Source organism: Daphnia pulicaria, chromosome 6, assembly GCF_021234035.1.
Source record: "Daphnia pulicaria isolate SC F1-1A chromosome 6, SC_F0-13Bv2, whole genome shotgun sequence".
Taxonomy (NCBI): Eukaryota; Metazoa; Arthropoda; class Branchiopoda; order Diplostraca; family Daphniidae; genus Daphnia; species Daphnia pulicaria.
The window spans coordinates 11666582-11682743 of NC_060918.1; the positions used below are offsets into that span (position 1 = coordinate 11666582).

General features: G+C 44.4%; 1 protein-coding gene across 3 annotated transcripts; it reads left to right on the forward strand.

Moving 5' to 3' along the window:
* The first annotated feature begins 1122 nt into the window (after positions 1–1122).
* Positions 1123–14211, forward strand: LOC124344128 (GRAM domain-containing protein 4-like). 3 transcript variants are annotated; one of them, XM_046797584.1, is made up of 16 exons: positions 1123–1341; positions 1516–1654; positions 1857–2077; positions 8016–8085; positions 8383–8508; positions 8747–8990; positions 9189–9310; positions 10211–10415; positions 10563–10680; positions 10916–11007; positions 11171–11353; positions 12332–12584; positions 12737–12830; positions 13198–13288; positions 13386–13536; positions 13769–14211. In XM_046797584.1, the coding sequence occupies exons 4-16, from the start codon at positions 8076–8078 to the stop codon at positions 13883–13885; spliced, it is 1806 nt and encodes a 601-aa protein (XP_046653540.1). In that variant the 5' UTR covers positions 1123–1341; positions 1516–1654; positions 1857–2077; positions 8016–8075; the 3' UTR covers positions 13886–14211. The 3 variants fall into 3 exon arrangements, with proteins under 3 accessions (XP_046653540.1, XP_046653539.1, XP_046653538.1); XM_046797583.1 differs by lacking the exons at positions 1123–1341; positions 1516–1654; positions 1857–2077 and adding exons at positions 5450–7311; positions 7416–7752; XM_046797582.1 differs by lacking the exons at positions 1123–1341; positions 1516–1654; positions 1857–2077 and adding an exon at positions 5450–7752.
* Positions 14212–16162: the final 1951 nt, after the last annotated feature.

Sequence of the window (16162 nt, forward strand, 5' to 3'; positions counted from 1 at the left end):
GGAGGGAAGCTCGTCAACGAAGAAGAAGAAGAGGCTGTGGAACGTTAACGAAGAGTCGAAAACATGTTGACTGCGGCTGGCGGATTTTAAGCTGAGAAAAAAAAAGAGAGAGAGAGAGAGAGAGAGAAGTAGGCTGCTGCTGGCAGCGTGGGTGGAGTCAATGCGTCATCCGTCCCGATCGACATTGAGTCACAGGGCACGCCAGCAAAACCGGGCAGAAAAAGGGAACTAATACTTCAAAGGGCGAGGATCAACTCTCTCCTCTCGTTCGACTACCAGCAGCACCACTCCCTTCCGCCATAGTATCCAACTACTTGACTTGGCATCCAGCGCTTGTAGACAGGCAGCAGCCCAATAGGACTCTATATATGGAATGGAAGCAGCAGCAGCAGCAGCAACGTCATATAGAATCCCCCTCCATCCATCCATCTATTCATCCCATATCCAGAGACGACGACGGAAACCAATCGTCTGCTGACGAAGACAGACAACTTGATCCTCGCGACTATGCCGGCCTCGTCACCCGTCAGCTTTATCTTCCCTTTATCCTCCCGCTATCCCTTTATTGATGTTTTAACCCTTTTGGGCCGCTATTAGATGACTAACGTGTCATTCTTTCGACTCCATCCAGCTCCCGTCAATCTCCGATGGAAAATCACCAAATAAATATATAAACCTGGTGAGAGCGCAGGAGCGCAGCCCGCATGTTAAGGCTGGAGAAACATAGAAAAGTCACATTTAGGTCTAGACGGGCAAATAGTCTCCCTTATGTGCATATCCTTTCCTGGCGGATTTAGCCTCTCTTCCATCACTAGTCTATATATCGTAATGCTGTTATGGCTATATAGGCTTCCAAGAAGGTCCTGGAGGGTCTTATTGCGGCGGTTCCGCTCAAATTTTTATTTTTATTTTGTTTGTTGTAAGTGGGTTCGGTGTAACTTGATGAGACGAACTATTAGTTACTAATATAATCCCGATCCGTTCAGCGGATGTCGAGCGCTGGTGAGAAAAAAAACCCGCTTTAATCGCTTTTGAGCGATTTGGATTTAGGGGGAGGGGTCGATTTTTTATCTATCGATATTTTAACAAGCACGGCTAATTAAAAAATTAGTGTCGTCTGCTTGTAAGTTTCAAAAGTTGACAAAAGAGGTGAAGTGATTTCTGATTAGTGAATGATATTGATATATCTTTGGAGACCAAACGATAATTTCTTTGGAACGTGGTTGCACAAAAAATAGCACAAGAAATTATATAATAGGCTACTAAAATGTGGTCCTCGTGTGAACTCTGGTTTCGGCTCTTAATAGAGTAGCTTAATGCACACTGCATACTTTTTAGCAGGTAAATGAACTTAGAATATCAACAGGAATGATTTTGGAAGCTTAAATAGAACAATTAACTCAATTTACTGTTCTAAATGTGTGTAATGTAATTCATGACTATCATTTATTATCTAAGCCCCCTGTCAATGCATGGCAGTTTGTTTGCACCATGTAACCTTTTTCGTTTATGCAGATTTTAGACCTGAGCCAGCCATCATAACAACTCAATATGAAAGTTTTGCTTGTGCTGTTATTGCAACAACCTGTCTCCAGCAATAACCTGTCTTCAGCAACAACCTGTTATCAGCAGCAATCTCAGTATCATCACTTGGGTAATGATTTTCGTCATCTTTATTACCCTTTGACCTGCTAAATATTTTAATGATGCATGAATTGCAGTGAATAACATACAAACTTAAAATTCTTCTGTTTATTAACAATAAGGAAAATTAATCACCATCTTATTTTAACTTTTCCTTACTTGTTGTTTCTATAAATATTTTTCTTAACCCATATTTTTTATTTTTTATTTAGATAAACATCATTCCGTCTGATTGATTTGAGAAACTAACGATGTCGGTTGAGTTCTTCCCCTTTGTTTAAATCCCCTCTGCCCTCGTGTACATCCATGTGAGTGTGGGACTGTGGGTTTATTCAGAGTCTGAGACCCTTTTACCTATCCGCCTGGTGGATTCAACTTTTCTACGGATGGAGCACTTGTGGATGCCTGGCCGTATTTCCCAGGCTTATTAAAGGTAAAACAAACGTAACTTCTTTCTTCCTGCTTGACTATTTGGTGACATTGATTATAAATCGTGACATCAGTTGTACGATTATTCCTGAGCTGGGCAGTTGGTTGGAACAGTTTTCTCTTGCCGTATTTTTTTTACTTAGTCAGGTTTTTCTTTTTAAATAACTCATTTGAAAACGACTGCAGATCAGGCCCGGTTTTGTACCTCACAACTTTGTCTGTGGGTAAAAAATCAAATTCAAAACTATTTTTGCCACACCGGCACCTCCTCGTACACATCTTTGGCATCCAATTTACATTACAAGCTTTTCCCTTCTTTCTTTTTTTCTTAAATTTCCCCTTTTTATTTTTTTATTTTATTAAGACCTACCAAAGAGCTCGTCCAGGCTAACGGGGAAAAAACGTCTAGTCCTGTTGCTTCTACGTGATCAAAACGGAGCTAATAGCGGGGAAAGAGGGAACATGTTGTCGCTGCATATGGGATGGGAACCCCTTCTTCATCTATTCTGGTCCAACTTTGATTTTTGATTATATCTTTGGAATGCTTTGTATTCAGCTCCAAGAAAGGAGAATGCGCGCTCACATGGACCGTCACCTCGCCGACTAGACCTCAAAAGACCAAGAATAGGGGAACAAAATTTAGAGCCCGCCATCGTATATTGTCCATACAAGCGTAATAAAAAGAAGAAGAAAAAAATACGAATCCCAGCAGAGCGCTTGGGCCGCATATTATAATATATTAAGCATTTAACGCAGCGACGATGTATATCCAAAGCGGCTAATTATCAGTTTTTTGGGGGGGTTAAGCTAAAGGATTCGACCCCCCATCTATCTCTATATCGCCTCCTCTCTCTCAAATTCACAATCTTCTTCTCTCCTATATTTTTTCTTGTTCTCATCGCCAGCTTTTGATCTTTTCCCCTTTGATAAGGGGGAAAATGAGGGAACGAAGAAAACAGTTAGTCCGTCTAGATACAATGTTTGCATAAATAGCTCATTACAAGGCTGGCGTGCCTGTTTAGAAACTCTGGGAATTATCTAATTCAAGATTTTCCCACTCTCTCTTTTTTTTTTTGGAAGAAATCGGGTTGTTTTACGAGTGGATTTACTTGCTCCTATAATACTTCAAGTGTATATACAACGCTCTTCGCTTCTTTTCAATTTGTATCCAGCGCCTTTTTCAGTCTAAAGTGTTGTAAGTGTCGTGTGTAAACACGGTAGGAAAGAAAAAGAAAAAGGAGCCCGCTGGAGATATTGGGATTTGTATTTTGTGTTGTTGTTTGTTTGCTGCTGCTGCTGCTGCTGTGTCTTCCCAGAAAGAGGAGAGATGTATATTATGTTCATTCTCTCCTTTTCGTTCTTTTCTCGCTCCGTAACAGAATAACAAAACACACACACACAACAACAAAAATACGGGACTCCCCTCCGATGCTGCTGTAAACATCTATCGCAACAGTCTCTCGTCTCTACTCTCTTTTTCTTTCCCCCTTTTCTTCTTCTTCTTCCTCCTTCCATCAGCATAATCGTATTCATCGATTCAAATGCTATTCGCATTCCAGACGGATCAAGAGAAAAAAAAGTAGAAGACGGCGGCGGCGGCGGCGGTGGGCGGGGCGCGGGATATATGTAGGCTATCGGGAGTGAAGAAGAGGGGCCTTTCTTTATTGCGATTGTTGTTTGCTTGATGGAGACGACAAATCTATATACATACAGGAGAGGGAGAAAGAGGAAGTGGGAGTAGTAGAAGGATAATATCGTCTCTGATAAACTCCTGTCGAGCGTCAGCAAGGAGAATCCGTCTTCTTGGTGAGCTCTCTCATCCGGAGAAGCGCCAACGCTTGAAATTCCCGAATGAACGAGGCCGATATACTTTAAAGAACGCGTTTTCACGCATACGTATGTACATAAAAAAAAGGGAGGGGCATAGTTATACAATGACGTTAGAGCGTCGTCTCAAATAGGTCCCGTCCTTCAGAACTATGTAACAAAGAAGATGAAGATAGATGTACAATGTACGTTGCGGGAGGAACCCCGTTGATCCTTAATTGAATTTTTTTGAACTCTATCAACCCGCCGTATTCTCGAATACTTTGCTCTCTCTTTCTCTCTCTCTCTCTGCTCAACCAACTTAAACAAAAACGAATAGATTTTAAAGACGGGGGAAATAAAAATGCAGGACAAACGGAAACAGTGGAGGCGGCCTGTAGCCACTTTGAACCTTTACTTAGGCAGAAAACAGGATTTCCCTCTCTTCTATTCGCTGTTTGTTGCTTATACGGTGTAGGACTTTTCAATGGTTCTTTTTTTCCTGCCATAGTTTCATCCCGCGGGAATCCATGAGAATGCCAGAATATAACAACAAAACGGTGGAGAAAAAAAAAAGGGAAAAGAAGTTGAGGACGAGAAAGACGTCAACTGTCGGCTTTGTATATTTTAAATCCTCTCAGCCATCGGCCGCATTCCCGCACGGATGCTTTACACTAGTCCTATCCACTCTTTGCTTTTTTGTTTTTATTTCTCTACGTTTTAACCCTTGAAAATGCCTTTTTTTTTAATTTTTATTTATTTCAACATCGCGCGCCTTGACTTCTTTTGGGTTTGACCAACATTTTTCGTTTGAAAAGGAAAAAAAAAAAATATCTGGTTTTCCCGCGCTCTTCGGTTGAGCATCGATCGGCCCAAAAAAGGAAAGAAGCTGAATGAGGAGATTTAAAACGCTGATTGTTGGACCGTGACGGACGAACGGATGGTCGAAAGCTCGGGGAATTTTTTTTTTTTTTTTTTTGTTATTGGAATTTATAGGCGCACACAAAGACGCACGGTTCTTTTTTTTTTTTTTCTTAACTCCGTTCTTTTCCCTTTATGTTGCATCATTCTTTATAATTTTTTGAAAATCCTTTTCTGGTTCAAACCGACTAAAAAGACGACTACTTTTTTTTTTTTGAAATCGTGAATGTATATGCAAGAAGACGGAAGCGGTTGACTAGAAAACGCAGACATTGTGCGCAATGAAATTTTTTCGCTCGCGCGGCGGGAGAACGAGGTGTCAACAAAATGCAGTGGTGCGGCATTGGCGGCGGCGGCATTGGGAAAGAAGCGGGAATGAATCAGATGGAGACTTTGGTTGGGTGTCGGTGGAGCAGTTGGTGGTCAAAGGAATTCACGTCGTAAATTGAGCGGTTCACAAGTGTGCCGCCAGAATAGTTGTAGGTAAAACAGTACAGCCACTTCACGCTATAAATCCTCACGATATTGGATGGGAGGGACGATAGAGAACGAAGCGTCTTGTTAACTTTTTTATTTTTCTCGTTTTCATCTTTTCCTCCTTTTTTTTTCATTTGGGTTGTTGTTGCCAACCCCAAAATCTCGTTGTTTGTTTGCTACGATATTACGCTTGCGTTTGAAGATTTATTTTGTTTTTCGAACCGTTGCTCAATGGCAACTTGTACGCCATCTAGCGGTGATCGGAGAATTAACGTGATCTAAACGGCAGCTGGCGGGATTGTTCAACGGTCGTTCGATTGAATCCCGTTTCACGAATCGGTACATGCCATGCCATCTGACGGTCGTTTCGCACATGACGTTGTAATTGAGCGCACAGTTCGTAATTGTGAAATGCTTCCATTCTCGGTATTATTATGTAGGTTTCACTTGAAATGGGCAATTGGATCGATACAGTAGTAGGTTAAATTCAGGGCCGCGTTCTATTAACCACATCTCGTCGATCTAGATATTCAACTCCCCCCTCCCTTAATCGAGAACTTGCGCTTAATAAAGAGCGTCATTGACTAGGGCACGATTTTTCGTTGCTTTCCATCAAAAAGTTGCTTACTCAAAAAAATTCCGGTCCAATCCGCCCCCTCCAAAGTTGTTATGTTGAATGATGGAAAATAAAAAACACGCACATGGCACACCATTTTTCATTATCGTGGTAAGGGAATGTCACGTGCGGTTGCCCGCACCGAATGCGAGTCGAAGGACGGCCATGTTTCCAGTCGGCGTGAAGCTGCTGTTGCTTTGGAAATTCTTGTCGGGCTTCACCACCCTTATCAAACGAAAATTGCGTGAATATTAAACTACCGCAAATATTTTTCCCCTTGTCTTTTTCCCGTGTACGCACGGAGACATCAAATGGTAGCATCTAGACCATTGTGTGATTGATTCGCTCGGTCCATTCGGTTTCATCGCCTTTTGGCCCGCCTTTTACGTGTTCCTGGACCGTCTGGGATGCCGGAATGAATCAAAAGACGATTGATGATGGATAGGACTAAATATTTGGCTGTGTGATATTGTCGACGCAGTAATCTACGACGACGGGTCATTGTTCTTCCGTTCGTTGACTTTTTATTTTATTTTTTCTCTTGTGAACGGTTCACTTTTATTAGCATCAGCTGCTTTTCGACATTTTCACGTTGCTCGACATACCAGACGTGAGTTGTCGTGGATTTCTTGTGACACTCTAGAAGTTGGTTGATGGTTAACTCGTTAGTGTACAGAAACAAAGCAAATAATGGCCGCTGTCGCACGTGTTTTGCTGTTGATGTCAACGTTAAATACGACAACTGGCCAGCCTTGTCGCCCTGCTCGAGTCTGCATCGTGCGCCAAAAAGGGGTCGACTTGCACCTTTCGCCGACAAAGTTCTCCGCTCCAAAATACACCTCATCAACGGCCGGCCGACGGAGTGACTCTCTCCCACTTCTCTTCGGCGATCGAGGTCAATGGGAAGCCCTCCGAGTTGGGGTCCAAGTCGTTTGTCATTCTATACTCGGTATTATTTATAACCACTGAAAAGGCGTCGTGACATTGCCAGTTGCCACTGACGGGGGCCTGTCTCGCTCACTTTCGTCCACCCCATTTCTCCCTGCCGTAACACAGAGGGGAGACGGACGAAAGGAGCTGGACGGAATGGAGAAAAGGTAAAGAAGGAATCGAAGGAAGGAGTGAGAAAGAAAAAGAGAGAGAGAGAGAGAGAGAGAGAGAAGACATTCCATTTGAGAAAAAATAAAACCAAGATGAGTATGTCCACGAATAGAATTTTTTCTTGGCAAGCAGCCGTTTACCGATGAAAACGAGAGCCTCTTGGCCGTCTGAAGCGTTGCCGGACGTATCCCGAGCCCGCACCAATAGGGCCGCATGCAGTCAGTCCTCAAACCTCAAACGGTTTGAGCGCCGACATCACAGCCTGTGCTGAGAGACATTTGGTCCGACACCAGCAGCTCAACTCCAACACGCGAAAAGTGGGTCAGATTCTTTATCCTGGCCGGCTAGACTAGACTGCCGATTGTTCGCCGAACAAAAAAAACCAACCCCCCAAAAATTGTTTGTACGTGTGTTATTACAGAAAAGGCGATTGTGCTAGCGTCCGCTCGGCGGCGGTGTGCGATCCGATATCCAGTCAGACGTTTCCCGTTCCATTTTGGCAATCTCATCAACTCTGCTGCTGGACTGTAGAGATTATCGGCACGCTTTGCCGTGCTGATACGAGCGGCGATTCCAGCATGTCGTTAAGAGGCATTCGATCGCGATTGCGTCAGGGCGGCGGTGGCGGCAGCGGCAGCGGCGGAGGTTGCGATTCCGATCAAGGAAGTCCCTCTAGATCAGCGTCTTTCTTTCAACAGCTGGCGGCTTTTTTGGGTCCCGATGAACCGACTTCCTCGAAAGGATCCTACTCCCAAGAGGTGTTTTTTCCATTCTTCTTCTTTTTCATATATATGTGTGTGTGTTTGGGGCTCTTTTTTTCCTATCCATTTCCGCTGCGCACATAAACTTTCGCTCGCGTTTTTTTCCGGATAGATATCCGGGTGTTGGCAGTTCCCGTTTTATCTGTTTTGATTGATGATACACACACACCAAACTAATGTATCAACCTTCTACGCTTTTTTCTTCTATCTATGTGTCAACAATGCGCGCTGTGTTAAACACACGGGGGGCGGAAGCGCAGGATGACGGCGCCAATCCAGGCGGAACAAACTTGGAAGACCAACTCCTGTCGCTGGTGGTCATGGCCAAGGGTAAATACATATCGTCCCATTTTTCGACCTAAATCTCATTTATCAGCGCGTGTATATTTTCTTCAGTATTGTGTGCTGCATGATATATAGTTACTTGCGTCATAGATCTTGCAATTTTCGATTTCCGATGAACCGGAATCGAGGTTGATCAGTTGGACGCGGGCTGGAAGGATGCTGGCGTGTTTGTTATTGACTGGCAATATGTAGCAGACTAGCAGTAGTATATACTTCGGGCTTCCTCGAAGGGGGCTCGGCAAATCAAAAAGTATATTTATACACGTGTGTCGAGGTGCGTAGGAGGGAGATCGTCGGCGGCGGCCATGGAGACGGACGCGGCCGGGACTGCCAGTAGCCAATCGGATACGTCGGAACCCAACAGCATCGAGCAAACCAATTTTCAACAGCAGCAACAGCTGAAACAAGGTAAATAAGAGAAGACGGAAAAAGGTAGATTAAAAATAATAATTTAATTAGGAGTCGGCCTTAATGGGTAAAATTAGGAATTCAGTGACCTCTAAATCAGTTCTAAAATTTGGGCAATCAAAGCAACACTCAAGGCAAATTCATAAACATTTATACGTTTGAGAAAATGGAAAGGCATGCCGAGTGCTTTTGTGTATGCACGCTCATATTTCATTACTATTATATGTACGTTTTGTAGCCAACGCCAGCCCGGGATCACAGCACATGACGGTCCATAGATTGGCCAACGAGAGTTCAGTCGATTTAACGGGAAGCGACCGCGATACAGACAAAGAAGGAAGTTTGACGGACTTGAACGACGTTGTCCGCCCTCGCCGTTCGGTGGCCCAGAGTATACGACGCCGAGCGATGCAATCAGCCAAATCTGGCGCCGAACTCCAGGAACAGCCGTCGAATTCCTGTCCTGGACAAACTCCTCGAAGGTCTGACACATACAAACATTAATCTCGTTCTCTTGTCCGATCGGACTTTGTCCGTCCGTTTTCGATCTCGTTATTGAAACGTTATTGTTGCATTCGCCCGCCCACCCGATCGGTCCAAATACGCGAACGACGTGTGCCGCTTCCTATCGATCCCAAATCTTCTTTGATGTGATGGCTGACACTGGATCCGTGATGCAGGAACCGGTTCGCTCATCGCGATAAGAGGCGATCCGAGCGCAGCATATCGCTGGATCGTTCCATCAGAAGCGCCAGCATCCCACCATCCCTGGACAAGGACGACACTGGGTCCACTCTGACAAGTGAGTCTTTTTGACGCAAACACGTACTGCAGCCGTTTGGTCTCACGTCATCTGCCCTATAGGCTCCTGGCTCCTTCTATTCCTTTCCTTTTCTCTACGTTTTAGATTATTCCCTAGACTTTTGATGTTTATTGGGAAGGATTTTGTTTTGTTTTGTTGCTTCGCACAGGGCGCAGACTTTTTCTTACGTACTTTATTGTCCCTCTCCTCTTAATAACTAGCTCTTGATTTAATATGTAATCTATTTAATCTCTCTCACGAGTCGGCGAGCTTATGGATTTTCTCGATGCGCCTGCCCTCTCAACTTTTATTACGCCCCCGTCGTCATCACCCTCCGCACTCATATATTATTCCAGCATGCACGGCCAGTAAGTAGCCTAGACTCCCTCTCTCTCTCTCTCTCTCTCTCTCTGCCTGCTGGATGCAGTAGATATTGAATATAATAAGTCGGTATATATCACGCTCTCTCCTCGGCAGCAGACTACTGTGCGTTGTAGTCGTATCAAAAAGAAACAGATATTAATTACATGGAAGGCAAAGTCGGGATTCGGCTTTGGGTGCGAGCTTTGTTCACGAGTGTAGGACGGAGTTAGCAAGGTCATGAATCATGTGTGTAGGCTGGCTACTATATACCACACACACACACACACACACACACACACACACATAGACATAGAGGGTAATAACCTAGGGGGGGGGGAAGTCAGCGGGAAATACCTCGAATATCAATTAAGTATGGTAATAATAGAGGCGTGAGCATTCGTCTGAGATGATGTAGTACTCGACTCGACTCTCCGCTCTTTATGCGTCAAAACAAACTCGGCGCGAGAAAGAGATGGGGAGAAAAAAGGGGGACAGTATTGATTCGATCGATTTGTTTTCTTTTGATGTTTGCAATAGGAAATGACGAAATGTCGCAGGCGAGCAAGGAGGCTGCTGCTGGCATTGGAGACACTTCATCCCGGCTGCCTCATCACCGCATCGCCGCCTGGGCCCGCGAGCTGATGGACGATCTCCAATCGATTGAGGATGAAACGGATCAGGGACAGGGTTCGCCCAAAGAGAATAACGCCGATGATCTTGGAGACAGTCTGGCTGTCAAGAGGTAAAATATCAATTTCCATATTTCAAATCTATCCGAGCTGTATCTTTGATGTCCTTTGCTCTCGCGATCGCTGCGAAACGTATACATCTAGTATATGAAAATAACCAATTTCTCTCTCTTTTCTGAACTTGACATGCCGAAGCGAAGGTTGAAGAATAACATTTTGAGATTTGGACGAATCACTGGAGCTATTTCATCCTCTTGCGATTCAATTCAGTCGATCCGCCAATGGCAGTCACCCACAGCTTCCATCTTGTTCCTTCTGGTATGGGAGACACTTTTTCGATTTCTTTTTTTGTTTCGTTTCTCTGCGGTGCCTTTAGATATATGAAACGTATTATGTGTCTGAACTAAAGTGAACTGTGAATCAAATTGGATCTCGTGATGGATCACCATTCACACTCTGCGAAACTTTTGATCGCCCCCGTTATATTCTGCCTATGCATTTATCTTGGTTCTTTATATATACTTATTCGATCTTATGTATATATTTTTTTTAGGTTTCCTCTTACGCCATATGGCATGGTTTGTTTCTCGTGCTAGTCGTCGCTGCCAGTCTGTGGAAGTTGACGATAAATTACCTCACTTCCCAGTAATTACAAATATATCCTAATCAGTGTGTGTTCCTTGTTATATAACGAAGACGAATCGATGTAAGCTCAGAGTGTTGTTCCCCTGGCCGTCTGCCTTGTAACTTAGTCCTATAATTTAGCTCTTTTTTTACAAAGTAAGTTGTTCTTTGGTTGAATTGGCAGAGGCTGGCTGCGACACTTTGGCTGGACAATTGGCGGAGATCATCAAGATGCAGACGAGTCGTCCAACGACGGAAACAAATCGTCGACTAGCGTCATCGAAAGTGTTTCCGTCATCCTCCAAGTGGCTAGAAAAGTTCAAAATCAGCTGGGCAACGTCTGCGACGCTGCGGAAAAAATCAAAAAGTCAGTGATGCATATAATAACTTTCTCTCTCTCTTTCTTTACGTTCACTTTTGATAACTTTTAACTCGATTTCATTCGACTTAATGTTGTATATTTCTTGTTGCGAGTCCCCTCATTTGGACGTGAAATCCGATCAGTGTAGTCCTGTAGTTACACGGGAGATCCCACGGGATCGTCACTATAGAGGGACACAGTGTATTGAGGGGGAGAGAAGGTAGACGACTGTGATCTCGTCCATCTCTTTAAGACCGTTGTTAAGTTCGTTGTTAAGGTGACCAACGAGGGCACAAAGAGGATTCTGCTATATGAAAAAGGGGGGAGTTAGTTGTTGTCGGTCGAGCTCGTGATTATATTCCACCATCCAATTGCTGACTCGGCCATCCGAGAAAGAAGCAGCACTGGTCGATGGAGTAGTAGCGCAATCGATGGCGGTGGGTGGCTCCATCTCGAGTTTCATGAGTCGTGAGCTGTTCCGACATGCTTTGCCATTTCGTTTATTTCTTTCCGCTTTGCTTGTTCCCGTTTTTTGTTGTTGTTGTTGCTGTTGTTGCTGTTGGCGTTTCTCTGTTTTTCGAACTGGCCTTAAAATTCCTCGACAGCCCGAGTTCCCCGGCGATTATTCGGCAATCCAATTTCTTTTTCATGGGGAACGAAATGTCAGAGATAAAAAATTTGCGGAAATGATAGAGCTCGAGACTCGGAGCAGAAATAATGAATGAGAGGCCATTTTTCGAATCAATCCACGTGCCACACCCTCGGCAGTTGATCGATCATTTTAGGTCGTAAATCAATGAACGCGTCATCTTTTGTTGAATTGTTCACAACAAAAGAGTTCCCCCTCTTTTGTTCCGCTTAAAAAGAAAAGAAATGAGATGGAAATTCCGTGTTAGATATACTTGATGTATAATTCGTTGGTTTCCTTTTGTCATTTATTTTTTATTTTTATTTATTTTTTTATTTTTTTTCAACATGTTTAAGTTTGCTCATGTGGCGTCACGAAGCCTCGCGCCGGCTCTACCTGATTCTCTGGCTGGCGCTGCTCGTAACTCTTCTGGTGCCTGCAGCTCAGCTCTCCACCTTCGTTGGCTTCTACCTGCTCTTGAAAGTAATGATAGTTGACTACGTCTTCTTCAAGTTCCCGCGTCTACGTGCCAAGTACGACACGTCCTCGCTCATCTGGCAGACGCTGCCCACCGACGCCGACTTGGACGCTCGTCGCAAAGTCGAACAGGTATAAATAACCCTTGCCAGTGTGTGTTATTGTCGCTCCTGTCACCGATTTTGTTGAAAATTCGCATGCGGAAAATTTTCCGCTGCGTTGAACCCCCATAACTTGACAATAAGAAATATACATGTATCCCTTTCTCTCCAAAACAACACAAGGGCTTGCGCAACGCCGCAGCGTCAGCAGCCAATGCAGAGACGCGAACTTTCTGGGAATCTTTCAACCTTCCACCCAACGAGCATCCGCTGTCAGGTATATAAACGTCGGATGTATACAGTCGAGTGAATGTATGTTTCGCAGTGCAGCGCACAACTATAGGCATACTAATGAGCTTATTACAAGTTGTCGGTAGATATATGAGAGAGCTGGCCGAAACTTTTATTTTATTTTATTTTTATTTTATTTTGATGTTTTTGAGAGGGAGGTGCACTTTTTTTCTATATCTTCAATGAAAGCTATAAAAGAAAAAAAGTAACTCCCGTAGTAGTATATTATATATAGTAACTTTATGGATCTCTTTTGTCTTGGCGTTTTCGTGTCGGCACTGCCCTGCACGCACGCTCGATCATCGTCTCCGACACACACACACAAAAACACAACGTCATGTCAATACATGCAGGATGGCAAAATGGGTTGCGAGCAACACTGGTGAACCGGGACAAATCACTGACGTCGTCCTTTAAGTCCGGCCGGCTCTTTCTCACCCCCAGGTAAATTCCTTCAATCCATTAAAAAAAAAACGAGTTGAAAGTTTTTATGAGAATCGTACGTTAATATTATTTTGGTTGTTTTGTTTTATTTTATTAGTTATCTTTGCTTTGAACGGTCCAAGACGCAGCCGGGCAAGAACGTGGTTATTCCGCTGGACAGGATTATTCGTTTGGAAAAGGGCAACCAATACAGCTGGATACCCGGCGGTGGAATGATTATCGAAGTTTTCGTTCAAGGACTAGATCGGGTATAGACGAACGCTTTTCATTGTCCGACTTTTGCGACAATTATTATTTAGTGTAGACTTTTATTCCGGCCCCCTTGGGGGGCGGCAGGAACGCGGATGGATGGATGAGTTTGATCGATACATTTCTTTTGTGTGTCTTGCATTATTTCTATATGTATATGCGTGTGGCTGGCGTATTCACGCAACACTCTTCACCCCGCCCTCCGTTCACTGCTGCCCGACATTCAAAAAGGCCTACACTTTCGGCGCCATCATGAACCGTGACGATGTTTTCAATAGCATCCGCGATGCGGCGGAGGGACTCGGCTGCATCTGGCGCCAAGACAACAACAAATCCGGATCGTCATAACTAATCTCCAAAAGACTCCTAAGCCAAAAGACTCGCTGGCACCCAGTGACGGCTCAACATCTTCCTTGAACATCTCCTCTTCTTTCTTCCGATTTCCCTCCCCCCCCCCCCCTCGTGTTTTGTAGCATCCGCAGACTAAAATGAGCTTATTTATCCCTCCTTCCCTCCCTTCTCTCAATATATACACACACACACATACACACACACACACACACACACACACACACACACACACACACACACACACACACACACACACTACATAATACATCATATGTGTATATATGTATACGTTGTACCCAGTGTAAATACAGAAATTGCAAGGATTCGACGGACGGAAGGGAGCAGAGAGAGCCACAACACGTCTGTTTCCACCCGGAAAGACTAACAATCGCTCGCGCACTATATCGCCTTCCTCGTGTCATACGTACACAAAGGGGGGGGGGGATGACGCCACCGCCGACGACGACCTATGGGCAAAGTTGATGTTGCTGCACTGGTAGACGTACGTACCTATGGTACTCGATGTTTCAGAACACGTCGCACTCCCCCCGGCTTCCATTGTGCAGTCTTCTCTCTGTTGGTCGACTTCCCCACGGGCCGGCCTGCTGCCCTGCCAGTCTGCCACACAGTCTGTATTCCTGTGGCGGCCGGAATCGATGACACGGAGTAAGAGCAGAGCTTGAGGGGGTATCTTCAGTCAGCCAGATTTTTCTTCTTCTCCCGCCGATATCTGCATTGGACCTTGTTGTTTGAGTCAACATTTGCCTCCCTCGATAGAATTTGACTTTGCCCCCCTTGCCCCAGCAGCAGGGGCTTATGTAACGTCTGTTCGAATGTAAACCAAGCTCTGTTGAAGGATATAGTCCCTTCTTTCCTTTCAAGTTCCGTTGCTTTAACTAAGAGCGGATAGAAGATTTTTTTGAAAAAGACTTAAACAACAAACTGACCGCCCAGGATGTCCAGGAAAGTCGAAAGCTTAGATGATCTATTCTCCATTCTATCTGTTTCCCCGGCAGCACGTGAACGAACAAGCACTGGCATGTTGTTGGGGCTGGCCGATTGACCTTTCTCGCGAGCGACTAGATAGTCTACCACCACTTTTCATGTTAGTCCACTTTTCGGAGGGTAGAGAGAGAGAGAGAGAGAGAGGAATGCCGCGGTATGGGGAAAGTGACGAGAGTTCAGTTGAACGAAGTTTGAACGTCCCATCACGTGAGAGTGTACTGGGTTCGCTTTGATCCCCCCCCCCCCCCCACCCAACCCGTTTTCTCGCTTGCTCTCTTGCTGTATAGACCGCGGACTAAAATTCAGAAATTATGGGCGAGATGAGTCTCTCGTCTCTGCCGGCCAATGAGAAACCGACGCAAACTTTATGAAAATAGCCCGGCCAAAATTCCCAATTTGCTGAACTGTCGTTTCTTTACGGCCTACGGTGGTGTGGCGGTGGTGTGGCGGTGGTGTGCGCATCAAGGGATTTCTTTACAGTTCGGTACTGTTGCTAGGGCTTCCTTGTCACACGGCCAAACGACGTCACGCTGGCGCTCCCGCTCCTACCTCTTTGATGTTGGTTACCGGGCACTAATTTCTCATTCTGGTTCATTTCACCGCGTTTCTATTTAATAAAAATGTTTTTTTTTTTTCTAAAAACAAAACAAAAAACAAAACAGGAAATGGACCAGAGGTATATCACAACACCGATGGAAATGAAATCAAAACGCGGAAACAGTTAACTGCGTTTATAGGTTAACGGAGGATCTTATTGCTGGTTTCATGCAAATTTTTACTTTTATCTTGAGAGTGATATGGGGGGCTCATAGTAACTTACGAACTATTTGATGCTAAAATAATTTCAATCCAACAGCGAACGTCGAGCGCGGGTGAGAAAACCGCTATTTATTGTTTTTTTGAGCGGTTTGAATTTAGGGGGAAGGGGAGGGGGTCGATTTTTAATAATTTCTATCGATACCTTCGACTAAAAAATGTGTGTCGTCTGCTTTCATTTTTGAGAAATTTCAGATCACGTTTTGATAAATGTAGGTACGTGGCTGCACGAAAAATAGGGCAAGAAATAAGAGTACAAAAATGTGACCTTCGTGTCAACTGTGGTGTAGCCGCTCTCTACTCTATGCTGTTTAGCAGGTAAATAAAACAAAGATTACTAAGACAGTGATTATGTGGGAGCTTAGATAAAAGAGTTAAACCTGAACTTCAAATTTGTGAAATGTTAGTGCCATGGCAGTTTGTTTGCACTCAGTAACCTATTCCTTTGTTCAG